Source organism: Fistularia commersonii, chromosome 34, assembly GCF_037954325.1.
Source record: "Fistularia commersonii isolate RoL2024-O1a breed Wild chromosome 34, RoL_Fcom_v1.0, whole genome shotgun sequence".
Lineage (NCBI taxonomy): Eukaryota > Metazoa > Chordata > Actinopteri > Syngnathiformes > Fistulariidae > Fistularia > Fistularia commersonii.
This window is the reverse complement of record NC_141317.1, coordinates 10,822,435-10,837,500: the sequence shown is the minus strand read 5'-3', so window position 1 is coordinate 10,837,500 and position 15,066 is coordinate 10,822,435. Positions and strand designations below refer to the sequence as shown.

At 58.3% G+C, this 15,066-nt stretch overlaps 2 protein-coding genes across 2 annotated transcripts in view; both read right to left on the bottom strand.

Moving 5' to 3' along the window:
• The window catches only part of tfe3a (transcription factor binding to IGHM enhancer 3a), an 8,665-nt gene extending 6,470 nt beyond the window's left edge, over positions 1–2,195 (bottom strand). The window contains exon 1 of the mRNA XM_086142068.1: positions 1,809–2,195. Coding sequence (XP_085998194.1) covers positions 1,809–1,951 — 143 coding nt within the window. The 5' untranslated portion in view covers positions 1,952–2,195. The remainder of the gene's footprint in view (positions 1–1,808) is intronic.
• Positions 2,196–2,902: 707 nt separating this feature from the next.
• fgd1 (FYVE, RhoGEF and PH domain containing 1) lies at positions 2,903–14,279 on the bottom strand. Its single transcript, XM_086142065.1, has 18 exons — positions 13,996–14,279; positions 11,959–12,204; positions 11,682–11,880; positions 10,775–11,498; positions 10,523–10,612; positions 10,267–10,415; positions 10,021–10,177; positions 9,744–9,882; positions 9,566–9,624; positions 8,935–9,081; positions 8,732–8,824; positions 8,464–8,543; positions 8,179–8,209; positions 7,736–7,837; positions 7,158–7,286; positions 6,923–7,081; positions 6,698–6,844; positions 2,903–6,626 (listed from the first exon to the last, which is right to left on the bottom strand). The coding sequence occupies exons 1-18, from the start codon at positions 14,051–14,053 to the stop codon at positions 6,354–6,356; spliced, it is 2,982 nt and encodes a 993-aa protein (XP_085998191.1). The 5' UTR covers positions 14,054–14,279; the 3' UTR covers positions 2,903–6,353.
• Positions 14,280–15,066: the final 787 nt, after the last annotated feature.

Here is a 15,066-nt window from a genome sequence, read left to right as displayed (position 1 = left end):
CACACACACACAATCCAGTTCATACACATACACAAACACACACACACAATCCAGTTCATACACATACACAAACACACACACACACACACACACACGCGCATACACACACACACACACACACTGACACTCACTCACTCACACACACACACACACACACACACACACACACACAATCCAGTTCATACACATACACAAACACACACACACACACACTGACACTCACACACACACACACACACACAATCCAGTTCATACACATACACAAACACACACACACACACACACACACACACACTGACACTCACACACACACACACACACACACACAATCCAGTTCATACACATACACAGACACACACACACACACACACACACACACAATCTAGTTCACAGAGATACACATGCAAACACACGCACACCTTGGAGAACAGTACTAGGAATGGACACACACTCACACACACACACACACACACACGGGAAACGGGAGGTTCAGTGAACTCTGTTTCTGCTGAGTCACGTCCTGCCCCCCCCATCTGAGTCAGCTAATTTACTGGCTCTTACCGATGCTGTGTTCAAGTTCAGCGGAAAAACAGATTTTTCAAGTTTCAGCAGATTTTCCAAGGTTTTTACTGGACTGTTTAGCAGCATCTCCATGGTGACACCTCCCCAAAAGCTGTCAATCAAACTGCTTTCAAAGCTTTCCCAGGTCCTATGGCTCCCTGTCCACCGTCCATCAGGGACGGATTTTAAATCTGTGTGTGTGTTTGTGTGTGTGAGGACAGCGAGGGAGGAGAGGATCCAAGGAGGGAGGGAGGAATGAAGTAGCAACGGAAGGAAAGGAGGAGAGGAGGAGGGGAGAGCGCAGGAATGGAATGCAGCGAGAAGGTCCAAACATCTGGAAGCAGTTTGGAACACACGCACACGCACACACACACACACACACACACACACACACACACACACACACACACACACACATCTTCATCATCATCTTCATCTGCTTCAAAACAAACACTTGTAACTTTCCATGTGTTTGTGTGTCTGGGTGTGTTTGTGTGTGTGTGTGTGTGTGTGTGTGGGTGGATAATGGGGGAAAAACATTGACAAGACTGAACCCGTAACTGCCTCGAGCAAAACGTGTGTGTGTGTGTGTGTGTGAGTGTGTGTGTGTGTGTGTATAAAGGGGGAAAACCACTGACAAGACTGAACCTGTAACTGCCTCTGCCAAAAACATGAGTGTATGTGTGTGTGTGTGTGTGTGTGTGCTAATCTGGGATGAGTCCAGTGGCTGAGAGGATCAGGGGTCAAAGGTCAGAATGGAGCGAAAACAACCTGCTTCCCTCTCCATACAGAACTCCGCTCAGGATTCTTCCTATTTAGCGCTCCCCGGCACCGGGGTGGGAAACGGCGGATGGGTCAGACCCGCGTCTCGGACGGTCATCTCGAATTCAGGCTGTGTCACCTGTCGTCTCCCTCCCGTCTGACCCGCCCCAGTTCCAGGGGAACGCGGGGACGTTGGACTCGACCTGAACCGGGGGCTCAACGACCCGGCGGCCACTGACTCCCGTTCAATGCGCCCCATTCAGAAGTCCCACTCAAAATCCCACTTTTCTGATTTGACGTGCTCGTGAGCGAACCTGTGCGTCTACCACGAAACGCCTGTGCGCGATTCCGAACCCGGGTCTGAACGGCGCGGTTCGGCGTCCGGTGGGGTCACGTGCCGAGGTTTCGAAATGGTAAACAAACTTAGTGACGTAAACAAAAGGCTTGGACGTGACTTGACGTCGATGACGTCGCGCCGGACTCACCGAACCAGATTGATGGTCTCGGCGGAGTCCAGGATGACGAACACGGTCTGCGGCTGCAGCATCCCGGCGCCCGCGCTCCCCTGCCCGGTCCCGGTCCGGTTCGGGGCTCCGGGTCCGCTCAGCTCCGAGGGCACGGAAGACATCTCTCTCTCTCTCTCCGGCGAGCGGACGCACCGAACTTACCGGACTTACCGGACTCACCGAGAGGCGACGGCTTTCCCGGCAGCCACTGCTACGTGTGCGCGCACGCCCGCACGGGCGCGCACACGAACGGCGAGCGCAGAAACAGACGGCAAAGATCGGAGCGGAAACCGGAGGCGATCGATCGACCGATCGATCGATCCGGACTCACTGATCGATCAGTGTTAACTTCACGCCGTCAAGTGTCCCTTGTGTTTATTTGTCGGGAACCGATCATCGTCCATCCCATAATACTTCACGGTGCTCGAGTATTCCGCGGTTCCTATTATTCCTTTCTATGCGTTCTGTTTCTATGCGCGCGCGGGAGCTCGCCGGCGTGTCTGGGCGGCCAATGGGAGCTCGGCTGAGCTCGGCGGCGGCCAATGGGAGCCGGGCTGAGCTCGGCGGCGGCCAATGGGAGCCCGGCTGAGCTAGGCGGGGGCCAATGAGCGCTGGCCTGTCAAACGATCGTCTTCCGGGAAGCGGCCCGCGGCGGGGAAACCCGTGCTGACGTCACCGGCCGCCGCGGATCGGCCGAGACGCGCCGACGTGACGGCGGACCAATCAGCGAAGGGGCTCGGCGGGAGGAGGCGGGGACTGGCGTTTGTTTTGACTCTGGCCAGTGACGTCACGCCAGCCGGGTCGTAACACCGTTAAAGTCATGTATTTTTCTTTAACGACAGACTAGTTAGGTTATTCCGCAAGCGGTTCCTACATTTAAAGACGTGTCGATCAAAGACTTTGATTTTATTTCAAACCCACAGCAACACAGCTCTTCATTTGTCTTTTCATTTACTCAATTCAACTCAAAGACCAGTCCTCTGTTTGCGTGAGCTTTATTTCCTCCCCACAGCCTCCGCAACCAATAACCGATAAAGGTCCTTCGGTGTCTCCACATTAAGAACAAAGTGACATACATCTCAGATCAGTTTTTATTTCTTTTAGAACATTTTCTCACGGTCGGGGTTGGGGTTGGGGATTGGGGGAAGTGGCCGGCCACTAACCAATAACCTGCGATCGATAATCAATAACAACGGGCGGATAACTGACAGGAGGGAGAGGACGACGGGCGAGCCCTGAGGTGAGGAGGTTACCATGGCAACTCGGGGGGGGGGGGAGGAAGGTGTCAGAAGGAGGACAAGTGAAGTGGAAAAAAGGAGGGAGGACATAGAGGGTTACCATGGCGACCGAGAGGACAGAGGGTGTGGAGATCAACGGTCGTCATAGCAACACCACAATGGCTGCTCTGACGTTACTGCGGCAACGAGACAGGCGGTGACAGTAACGTTGCCGCGGCCTCTTTCTACGACTGGCTCATCGATAGGTCTCCATAGTAACAGCAGCCATCCCAGCCGGCGGATCGCCCAGGGAGCGGGGAGAAAACTCAACATGAAGAAGAGACTACACGTATAAAAGGAAATCATGAGGGCAATAATAACCAGGTTATAAAAACACATCAAACGCAGAAAATGTCAGATCTTTAAGGCAAAACAGGATACAGGAAACAGTCTTTCTGACCTTTGACCTGCACAAACACAGGAAGCTCAAGCGTCGCCTTCACCAATCACAAGTGTCTGACCGGTCGATGACCTGTGTCGATTTCGGGGAGGCGTCGACCGGCTAGCACCTTCTCTGTCCTGCGCGCGTGAAGAAGGGACGCAAGGGACGAAGGAGGGGAGGGAGCCGGGGGTGAGGAGAGGAAGGACATAAGGAGGGCGGAAGGGTCCACTCAGGCAGCAGCATCGCAGTGCTAAAGCTAACATTAGCTTGGATTCAAGCCAACAGAAAATGAACCCGACCGAAACGGAGGCCAAACCCTAAAACGACGGGAAGTTCTTCAAAATAAGACGCCGATCTGATACATTAGCAAAACAACTTCACTGCTAATGAACACGTCAGGTACGACACACCACTGTCACCATTAGAGCCGGCCAGAAACCGGCCAAGCTTGGAAAACAGGAACGGTCCTGTGAGGATGAGGGCGATGAGGGTGAGGAACTGGCCTTTCCTCCCGCCGAGGAGGAACAGCGGGATGGAAGCGCTCGGACCAGGAGACCACGTCGGCGGTCCGTCCGGGAAGTTCAAGGACGTTTCAGGTGCCTAGCTTAGCTTGGCATAAACACTCAGTAAAGTCTTAGATTAGCGTACGTAAACCCGGACCGGAAATGGTTCGCCTCAATGCAAATCAGGTGCTTGCCTAGCTCATCCCAAGACTTAGCACTGCTAGCGTAGCATCAGCATCATGCAGCTTGATGCCGTCAAGCTGCTGGAGCTACTCAAGTGTCTACGATGAAGATTGACGACGCGAGCGATACGATTGGACAGGACGACGCCGTGGAGAGCCAACCTTTCCCAAGTGTGGAAAATGATTGATGGGTTTCTTTTGTCTGTGAAGCTAAGCTAGCGGGCAGAATCACCTCACGCTGAGGGAAGGCCATGATACGGCAGGAGTTGAACTTAATGCTATTACTAGGCAAAGCTTGCGACAGCATCGAGCTGGGATTTTGCTAAGCTGGACTCATTTCTTCCCCAGAATCCCAACTGAACGACGAGCTACACGGGTTGGGTTTATGCTAAGCTAGGCGAAGGCGTCCATTACCCGTCAGGTCTCTAATCTGAAATCCGCAGATAACGCGAAAATTCCTTTGAGCGCCAATTCGCTCTACGATCTGCCCGGTCAGCCACAAACATGGCCGCCGCCTGGCGGTGTCTCCTGGTGACGAGGGGCGGCGAGCATTTGACCTTGACAGTCACATGACCTCAAGGTCAGGAGAATAAATTATATTTACAAAATCTGTATCTTCGGGTTGCATCAAGCAAAACAACGAACACAGAAACATCCAACAATTAGTCTGTTCCTCTGACAGAACCTTGGCAGTCGCGGCCAGGACGCCGGAGCCCGAGCACTTGGGTTCTCCTGACGGACGGAGAACTTCCACCCGCCGGCCCAAGAGCCGGCGCAGCTTGCAGGGGTTCCTGCGGGCTCCGTCTAAACTCTGGAGTCGCTCGGTCCTAGTCCTGTCCGTTGTTTAGTCCTCATTGATAAGCGATCGGTTCCGGGGATTCGCTGGTTCACGTCCGGGGCGGGAGGGGCGACGGGACTGCAGGCAGCAATGTTTCCATGGAAACCGGCCTCATTCGCCAGAACCCATACATGGGATTGGCTCACGGGTTCGGGAACGGGCCCGAACCGATAAAAGCGGGCGGGAGGGCGGGGCCGGACGGGGGAGGGGTCAGCTGTCAATCATCCTACCGTTCATTCTCTCATTCACACCTACGAACAGTTTAGAGTCGCCAATGAACCGACGGGAGGAAGACGGAGAGCCCGGAGGGAACCCGGGCAGGAGAACCCGGACAGGAGAACCCGGGCAGGAGGACCTGGAGGAGCCCGGAGAGAACCCCGTCCCCCGCTGCACCAGAGGCTTCCAGCGGGGAAGCGTTGGGTGCGGCCCAGATTACAACCCGGTGACTGATTGACAGCTGATCCCATTTCCAATACTAACTATGGAAAAGTCATTTCCACTTTGAGACGAGAACATTATGGGATGTGTAAACACGTTTGGATTTCCAGGAGAACCGGCTTGCAAAATAATTTGATTGGCTTGGAATAAATTGGCTTCCACGAGCTCCTCCCACAGGGCCTCCTCCAGCTGCGGTGGGTGGAGGTCGAGAGGACGGATCGCGGCTGGACCTCCTGATCTGAGACAAGAGTCGGTCCGGAGAAGGAGATTCCAGGACGTGGAATTCAGATCAGAGAACGGATCTACCGATGATCTGCGGTCTGCAGGTCCAGCCTCCACCTGCAGGGCTGGAGCTGGGGTCTTCTCTTCTTCCCTGGATCTTCTCAGACCGATCAGCTGTCGGCTTGTCGGCCTCAAATTTAACACCTGTATGGGTCGGGGGTCGGGGGTCAATCGCTCCGTAGATTATCAACACGTGTCTCCTTCCAGAAGTCTTTCAGCTCAGATGGAACCCGGAGACACTTTAATACCGTTAGAAATGGGGGCCGTTCTCCTGAACCTTCTGACCTGCTGCTCCACCTTCTGGAGAACGCACAGGAACTAAATGACCCGTGGGTTCTGCGGTGGCAGGGTCCTGTTCGGGGGATCCGTCCAATCGGAGGGCTCCGAGCGGCGGCCGGTAAACTTCGGGTTGTATGGATGGCGTCACGTGGAGGATGCGTCTGCCGAGGATGCAGGGAAGTGTAGCACAGAGCGGAGCGGGGGGGCGGGGGGGGGGTCATGTGACACGAGGCTCCGCCCACTCCCTGCAGGTGGAATCATGCGATGTGACAAACACACAGTTACCGAGGGAGCTGCTTTCCTATTGGCTCCGCCCCCTGCCGCGGCGCCTCGTCCCGTCGCATCACGTGTTGTCCCCCTCGGCTTCGGCCAGCTCCTCCCCCTCCTCCTCCAGACTCTCTGCGATAGGCCGGTGAGCCTGGAGCTCCTCCCCTCTGCCGGCACGAGACAGGACGTCCATCCAGCGCCGCTGAAGCTCCTCCCCCTCGGCGCTGAAGAACAGGGTCAGGTGGCTCTGGGAGATCTTGAAGGCGTGGCGCCGCTCCAGGCGGTCGCACGGCTCCGGCAGGGAGACGTCGAAGCCGATCAGCGGGACGCTGCGCTGAGCCTTCACGTCCTGTCACACAGACACGGGTCACGTGACCTGCGGGGGCCGCCGCCACGGTAACGGACGGCTTCCGGACCCACCTGCGGAGCGCCGTAGATGTAGAGCACCAGCGGCTCGTTGTCGGGGACGACGAACCAGGCCTTCTGCCAGCCGCGCCCGCTGCCCTTCTCCATGAGGTGCAGAAAACTACAGATCACGCTGTTCTCCGCCGCCAACGAGGCTTGTTTCTACAGCAACCGCAGGAGGACAAGGTTAGGGTTCGGGTTCGGGTCGCGGGCCGGCGAGGGCGGCGTGACATCACCCACCTCCAGGATGGAGCGGCGCCTCTGGCTGCTGGCGCTCAGCGCCGAGGGCGACGGGGCCACGCCCACCAGCGTGGCGTAGCAGTCCACGCACACGCGGTTGGTGCGGTTGTTGTCGTACGACAGGCGAGCACGGAACTCCGAACACTTCCCGCACACCACCTGCAATCACACGTACACGTCGCGGTCAGGCTGGTCGCCGTGGCAGCGGACCGGCGGCGGAGGAGCGCGTACGTACGTGTCCGCAGGCCTTGCAGTGGTGCCGGCGTTTGGTGATGGAGTTGAAGGGCTCCTGACACTTCATGCACAGGGTCACCTCCTTCTCACGGATCGGAGTCGGAGCACGTTTGCCCAGTTCCACGCAGCTCTGAGGGACACGGCCGATCAGCGCTTTCCCTTCGGGGCCACGGCCAATCATCCGCCTCTCGCAACCAACAACTTCCTGTCCTCCTTCCCCTCCATCCATAAACCTCCTCTCTGCTCTTCCTCCAACCTCAGCTTCCTTCCACCCAGATCTTCTCCACCCTCCTCTGTCCATCTCCTAGCCGTCTCAGTGTGACCTCATCTCCAGAGGATCTAACAGGTGCTGTTGGACGGCTCCCTGATCCTCGCCGTCCTCCTCGCTCCCACAGAGGAACCTCCACATCTTCATCTCTCCTGCCTCCGGCCCTCACATCCATCTTCTCCACCCGTCCCCATCTGCCTGCACTCGTCTCTCCACCTCTCCCCCACCCTGTCAATGCTCTGGATGTCGTCCCTGAGCTTCACCCTCCCCTATTGCCATGGAGACCACGGGGTCCCGTGACCCGCTGTTACCGGGGAGTGCGGCGGCGTGGAGTCGTCGTCTCTCAGCGAGCAGGTCAGGCTCCGGAAGCTCTCCGCCGTCTGCTCGTGTCTCTGGATGGTCGCCTGGATGGCCTGGAACACAGTCACATGGGGTGGTTGCCATGGAGACGTTCCCGTGGAACTTCTTCATAAAGTTTGCGGATTCGGCCGAGGTTCATCCACGTGACGCTCAGGAGGCTCGCGCGTCCTTGAACTGCACTCTGCGGCGGGCCGACGTTAGACGGCAGCCCGAGGGAGTCTGATGGAAGTAGATGGAAGCCTTTCCTCCCCTCCCAAGTAAAGGACTGGAAACACGGTTCCCCTCCTGCTGTGTTTCTGGGCTTCCACCTGCTTCTACCCGCCCTCGAGCGGCGCCCATAATGCTAAGCGACCCGTGTGCATGTAGGCTGCATCTGATGTCACGGCGGCGTTACCTGGATCCAGTCTCTCTTCTCCTCCTCCGTCCTGCAGACACAAGCAGACACAGAGTCAGGAGGATGTGGTCGGCAGAGAAGAGAACCCAGGAGGTCCAGGACTCTGAGGATGACTGATCCACAACAGCGGATCACGCTAACTTATCGACCGATCTCTCTGTTCTGGACACTTTGAGCCAATCGGTGGATCCTGCCTGATCTCGGACCCGCTTCGGGGGTCAGTACTAAGTTAAGACCCCGGACCCGGATCAGTACCGGTTCAGGACCCGGCCTGGGGGTCGGTACCTGGCCTGCAGCTCCAGAGATCTCTGTTTTCCAGACACCAGGAAGGTCCGAGGGACGGCGACGCTGCTGGTCTCCTTCAGCTGTGAATGAGAGGAGACGCACGTAGTTACCATGGAAACGGATCGCCACTGGCCGGACCGGTTCTTCCTTGATCACGAGCAAAGTGCCAGGCTGCTCGGACCGCCGGTCCTGGACCGCCGGGTCCGGTGTCAAATTTAGGCCCAGTCGGAGTTGGACGTGGTCCGGTTCCCGCCCGCCGTCCACTCACCTCCATACCGTCCACGTCGATCCGGGCGCGCACGCCGTACTTTTGTCCAATCAGACGCAGCTTGGGGACGCAGTACAGGAGGCGGTCGTTGAACTGTGGGAAGACAGAAGGTGGTGAGGGGGCGGGGCCTGGCAGATGAGGGGCGGGGCCTGGCAGAGGAGGGGCGGGGCCTGGCAGAGGAGGGGCGGGGCCTCCACACCTACCAGGATCAGGTAGCGGTCCTGGGAGGTCCCGTTCTTATTGGACAGCTTCAGGATGTGGCCCTCCTTGATGAGCTCATTGGTGGGGTTGACGATGTCCTCCTCCCCGCCCAGCAGCTCGTACACCTTCAGCAGCTTCCTCATCCGCTCCTGTGGACGGGGGGAACACGCACACGCGCACATGCACGCACACGCGCACACACACACACACACACACACACACACACACACGCGCATGTCTGTGGTCTCAGTTGTCATGGCAACAACAGATCTACCACCTGCATGGGCGGTTCTGGAATACACCCAGACTTCAAAGAATCACCAAGATCTGTGTGTGTGTTTCAGTGTCTGTCAATGTGTGTTTCTGCGTGTGTGTATCAATATGTGTGAGTTTCGAAATGCACGTAAATGTGTGTCTATGTGGATGTTGGTGTGTATGTCAATTGTGTGTGTGTGTGTTAACGGCAGCGAATAACGATATGTCAATATCAACATTGATTATTGATGTGTCAGTGTGTGTATATTAATGTGTGTGTGTGTGAGCGTGTGTGTGTGTGCGTGTCTTTGTGTCAATGTGCATGTGTCTGTGGATGTCAGTGTTTGTATGTCAGTTTGTGTGTGTGAGTGTGTGTACCATCTTCCTGATGGCGGCGTTGGAGTGCTCTGCTGCCGTGGCGATGAGCTCCAGGGACTCTGCAGACAGAGAGACGTTCTGCTGTTGGTGAAGTTCATGGGGTGACGTGGATGAAGATCTTGGTTCCAAAGCTGCCCTAGATATTGTGTGTGTGTGTGTGTGTGTGTGTGTGTCGTACTCTGGGCGTCCCTGTAGTCGGGAGCGTCCTCAGGCAGACGGTGCAGGTAGTCTTTGAGCAGCAGCTCGTAGCGAGGAATCCTCTGCACGGGTTCCAGCATGTGGTGCTGCAGCGTCAGGTTAGCACAGCGCTCCTCACGCTAACACACACACACACACACACACACACACACACACACACACACACACACACACACACACACACACACACCAGCATTGAGCTTCATACTGAATCTAGTAAGGCCATAAGAGTCCGTTATCTTCGGTGGAGTTTCTACCTGGATCTCCTGCACGATGGCCTTGAACGGCGCCGACCTCTGGCTCCAGGTGTTGAGCAGCTCCATGGCGTGATCGAAGTTCTTCACGTACTCGCCGTACATCTTCAGGAAGGGAGCCAGCTTCTGGAGGATGTCCCCGATCCGAGGGTTGGAGTCCCTGCAAGAGGAGGTGGTACCATCAGCAGAGGGTGGAGGACCAGGGGGATCGTAAGGAAGGCAACATGAGCGTCAGTAGGAGGTCCTCACCACTCTTCCATGCGTTTCTGCAGCGCCGGCAGCAGGAACTGCTGGTGGAAGCAGTAGATGGAACAGATGTTGGAGAAAATACCCTGGACCACATCGCAGGGGAAGGAGGAGCGTGAGCGGGCCTCCTCCAGCAGGCGGGAACAGAAAACCTGCAGAACGAGAGGTTCCCCGGACACGACTTAAAACTCCCTGACATGGAGTCCTTCTGACCGCACCTTCATGTTCCCATGGCAACCGCCTGGGACGTAATACTCACCTGGTCCAGCAGGTGGAGCTTGGAAACGTAGGAGATCTCAGTGTGGAGGAGCTCGTTGGCGATGTTGAAGACCCTCTGCTGCACAGACAACTACACACACACACACACACACACACACACACACACACACACACACACACACACACACACACACACACACACACACACACACACACACACACACACACAGGCTAAGGTATAGAGTTGCAGTGGCTGTGATTGGTTTTGGATTGTGGATCAATAATCCCTGACCTCAGAGGAGTCCTGCCTGTCGGTCTTGACGGGCGGCAGCACCAGTGTAAGCTCCGCCTCCTCCTCCTCTTCCTCCTCTTCTTCCTCCTCCTCCTCTTCCTCCAGGTCGCTGTCTCCGTCCTCAGAGAAGTCCCTCCTCCTCCTCGCCCTCCCGGCCGCCTCCCCTTCCTCCCCTGCCTCGCCGGCGTAGGACGAGGAGCTTGAGAGGCGGGGCAGGAGGGCGGGGCTGCAAGGATAGGCCACGCCCCCGTCGTCCACGCCGGCGAAGCAGAGCTCCTCGCTGTGGGACGGCGAGCTGATGCTGTCGATGCCGCTGTCCCGATTGGCCAGTTTCCCGTCCGTCTGCGAGGAGGGGAGGGACAGACGCTCGGACGGCGGCTCCGATTGGTCGAGCGGCTGCTGATCTCTCATCTCCACGGCGACCGGCTCGTCATCCGGGTGTCTCTCCGAGGCGCCGTACCCCGACTCCATGGAGAGGCGCTTCTGACGGACGTCATCGCCGCACGCCGCCGCCAGCTCCGCCTCCTCCTCCTCCTCCTCCCCCTCCCCCTCCAGTGTGACGTCATCATGACCCTCCGGCCCGTATGGCTCCGCCTCCACAGGCGGGTGGGCGGCGGAGGAGGATGAGGAGGGCGGCGAGGAAGGGCGGGACGAGACGTGGGCGTCCGGGAGGCGGGGACACAGAGCGCCGCCGGTGATGTCAGGAACCACGATGATCTGCTCGCTGCAGGGCGATCACAGCCATCGGCAGGATAATCAATAACCGATCGCGAACTACAGTTACAATGCCATGTACAAACCTACTGTCAACGGAATGCAAGCGCGTATCAATAACTGTACCGATTAGAGATCGATAGAAAGAGTCTACATCCCGATCGCTTAAACACGTCGACCAATCGCAGCTCACCGCTCGAACTTCTCAATCAGCGACAGGACGCAGGTGGGGGAGGCGGTGCCGTCGGCCCTGGTGGGCGGGGTCCTGGTCCCGCGGGGGTCGGCCGGGAGGGGCCTGCAGGGAGGCGGCGGGGGGAGGGGCTTGTCCGGCGCCCGGGGCCGGGCCCTCAACGCCCCGCCCGGCTGCTGGAGGTGGGGGGGCTTCGGGGGGACTGCGGGAGGCGGAGTCAGGGGTTACTCAATCACATCGGACCGTGCGATCGCGCGGGCGGATGTGTCGCCGCGGTTACCCTGAGGTTTGGGCCCGGGCAGCGGCGGTCGGCTCTTGGTCGGTGCCGTCACCGTGGGTTCGTCGCCACCTGCCGGCTCGGCCTCCGGGGGGCCGGGGCCCGGCGGGGAGGGGGCCGGCCCCGCGTCGGGGCCGCTCTGCTGGGCGGCGGCGGCGTCCGGCGCCCCCTGGTGGCCACAGGGCGAGCAGGGCGGCTCCAGAGAGAGACTCTTTGCCAGCAGGCTGGGACTGGAGGAGGAGGCGGGGCCTGGGGGGGTCAAAGGTCAGGACAGATACTCAATACAAAGCGCCAGAAGGGGGCGCCGGAGAGGCCTGAAAACCATACGCCCAATAGGCCCGCACGCCACGCCACATGACATCACTCTGCTAGACAGGACACGTGACACCGTGTGAGTGTGTCTGTGCCATACAGACATGCAGTGGGGTCATGAGAAAACACAAACATGATAATATGAAGCTGTGTGTGTGTTTGTGTTGTGTGTATGTGTGTGATGCTATACGACACTGGCGACACATGGTTTCCCACAATCCTTCAGAGGAGATGTTTGTTTGGGCCCTCAGAGGGTTTGGCTCCAAGGGCTGGAGAGAGGACAGGAAGTCGGTTGGTGTGAGAGGAGACGGGGAACAGGAGAGGGATGGATGGAGGCAGGTGATTGGCTGAGTGTTAGATGGAGGCAGGTGATTGGCTGAGCGTTAGATGGAGGCAGGTGATTGGCTCCGGTGACACCTGAAGGGAGCAGCCCAAATGAGAAGAAGAAGGACGTTCTAGTGGTTAAGCGTCCAAGTGTCACTCAAGGAGCTTCTCCTGTCAATGAGGGGCCATGAGGATCATTGAGGAAGTTCTCATGGTCCTCATGGAGGTCCTCATGGAGGTCCTCATGGAGGTCTTCAGTGTCACTCAGTAGGTTCTCTTCATGAGGAGCCTTTGGACCAAACCGTTCTTAACAGGCAGACATTAATGAACATTAGGGTCTCACACACACACACAAGTGTACATAAAAATGTGAGTATGCACACAAAAACACACACACACGCACACACATATACGTAAAAATGTGAGTATGCACACAAACACACACACACACAACCTCACACATTTGTAGGACAGATACACACACACACAAACACATAGACACACATGCAAACACACATATGTACATACAAATGAGAGCACACACACATTTGTACAAAGACGGATACGCACAAATATATAGACACACGTGCAAACAGACATAATACGCACAAACGAGAGCAAACACACACACACACACACGTACAGAGATATACACACGCACATACACAAATACATAGATGCACAAACAAACACACACATATGAATGTCCAAAAGGTTGTACACACACACACACACGCACACGCACAGGCTGCACCAGTGTTCCTCCATCATCTGAAATCCTCATACAACGGGATGGACTGTGACGTCAGGTGGATCTGGGCAGAACCGGGACCGGGAGCACACGGAGAACCTCTGCATTATGTCTGCCGGTGCACATGTGCGGTGACAGCGGAGGGGGCGTGTCCGGCGGCGTTAGAATACTAATGACTCCATTAACGACAGGCGCGCGCGCGCACACGCACGCACACACGCGCACGCCCCCTCGGCGAGGCGGCGTCCCGCCGCTCAAACCCGCCGTCGAAGCGCCTCGGGATCGATCGGCTGCGTCACCGATCGCCCGTCGATCTCTGCCAGGCGCGCGCACCGACCGGCGTGCACGCCGCCGCGTCGGCCGCACATCTGGCGTGCGGCGCGGCCATACTAGCCTACATTCACTGCGGCGAGATGTCGGTCAGTGTGTAGGCGTGCACGCCCGTCTCACACACACACACACACACACACACACACACACACACACACACACACACACACACACACACACACACACACACACACACCCTGATCCTTCTGCCAACACCTCGTCGAACCGACACCGGAACCGCGGTGGCGCGCAAGCAACGCGGCGGCTGCGGACGGTGCGCGTGCCCGCGGTGCGGTGCGGTGCGGTTCGGCGCGCACGCTCACCTCTGCTCAGGCTGCTTCTGTCCATGTACATCGCGCAGCAAAACACCAGTCCGGTCATGAACGAAGATGTCGGTGCGGGAGGCGGCGGCTCCCCCGGTCCACAGCACGGAGAACGAAACCGGGTCACCTCCACACCGACGCGCGCTCCACGCACGCACGCGCAGCGGTCCGAGTCGAGCCCACGCACCGGCACCGGCACAGGGAGCGGGGGTCCGGACCGGCGGCGGCGGCGGGGACGGAGAAGGACGGCGGCTGCGCTCGGTGCGGCTCAGAGCGCTGCCCGGTGCGGGCGGCGGGAGGGGGCGGGGAGCCCCGCTCTCGCTCCCCCCTCCTCTCTCGCTTCCACCGGGGTTTCCATGACAACACGTCGGTGTAAGCGCGGCGGGCGCGCAGCGACAGCGCGTGCGGTCACCGGCTCGCACGGCCCAAGGGCAAAATAGGAGGACGGCGGCCGGAGCCTCCGGGGCCCCAGCACCGGGACCCACAGGCTTCAGGTGGTTTCCATCTGTGTGTACCAGACGCTGACCTGCCGCAGGAGGCCACAGGTCAAAGGTCACGGGGGGCGGGGCTTAACCTGGCCGGTCAGCAGTCAATCACGTCTCCAATGAACCTTCTGACGGTGGGGGGGGGGGGGGGGGGCACCTCCGGCCTCCTCAAACACCTCTCGGGTCGTGTGAAGATTCATTTTGGCGTTTCCTGTCACACGACCCCCACAGGCGCGGTTTCCTCCGAGGACGCTCGGACCTCCTCGACCCCAGAACCCCGAGAGTCCGATCGGGAGCGGCTCCGGTAGGACTCCATCACTGGAATCATCCTGTCTTGGTTTTTCTCCCAGGAGGTCGGCGGCCCGGCTCACGTGACGCCCGACACACCGCACACACCAGGAAGCCCACCGACGCCCGGGCTACGGCCGTCCGTCACACCCCGAGCCCGAACGGCTTCCGAGCCTCCGAAGGCACGTTCGTCGGAGGCCAGACGTCACCCGACCCTCCAGAGAAGGTGGCGCGGGTCCCGGGCTGCACCAGGCCTGCTGGGCCGGGACACCAGGACCGACCTCTGCGTGATCAGTTC

Excerpts from the sequence above, each read along its gene's own strand:
- fgd1 (XM_086142065.1), bottom strand. The coding sequence starts at position 14,053 with ATGACCGGACTGGTGTTTTGCTGCGCGATGTACATGGACAGAAGCAGC. Across the intron at positions 12,205-13,995 it reads CAGAAGCAGCCTGAGCAGAG|GCCCCGCCTCCTCCTCCAGT; the intron begins GTGAGCGTGCGC and ends TGACCCCCCCAG. Across the intron at positions 6,627-6,697 it reads ACATCTACGGCGCTCCGCAG|GACGTGAAGGCTCAGCGCAG; the intron begins GTGGGTCCGGAA and ends TCTGTGTGACAG.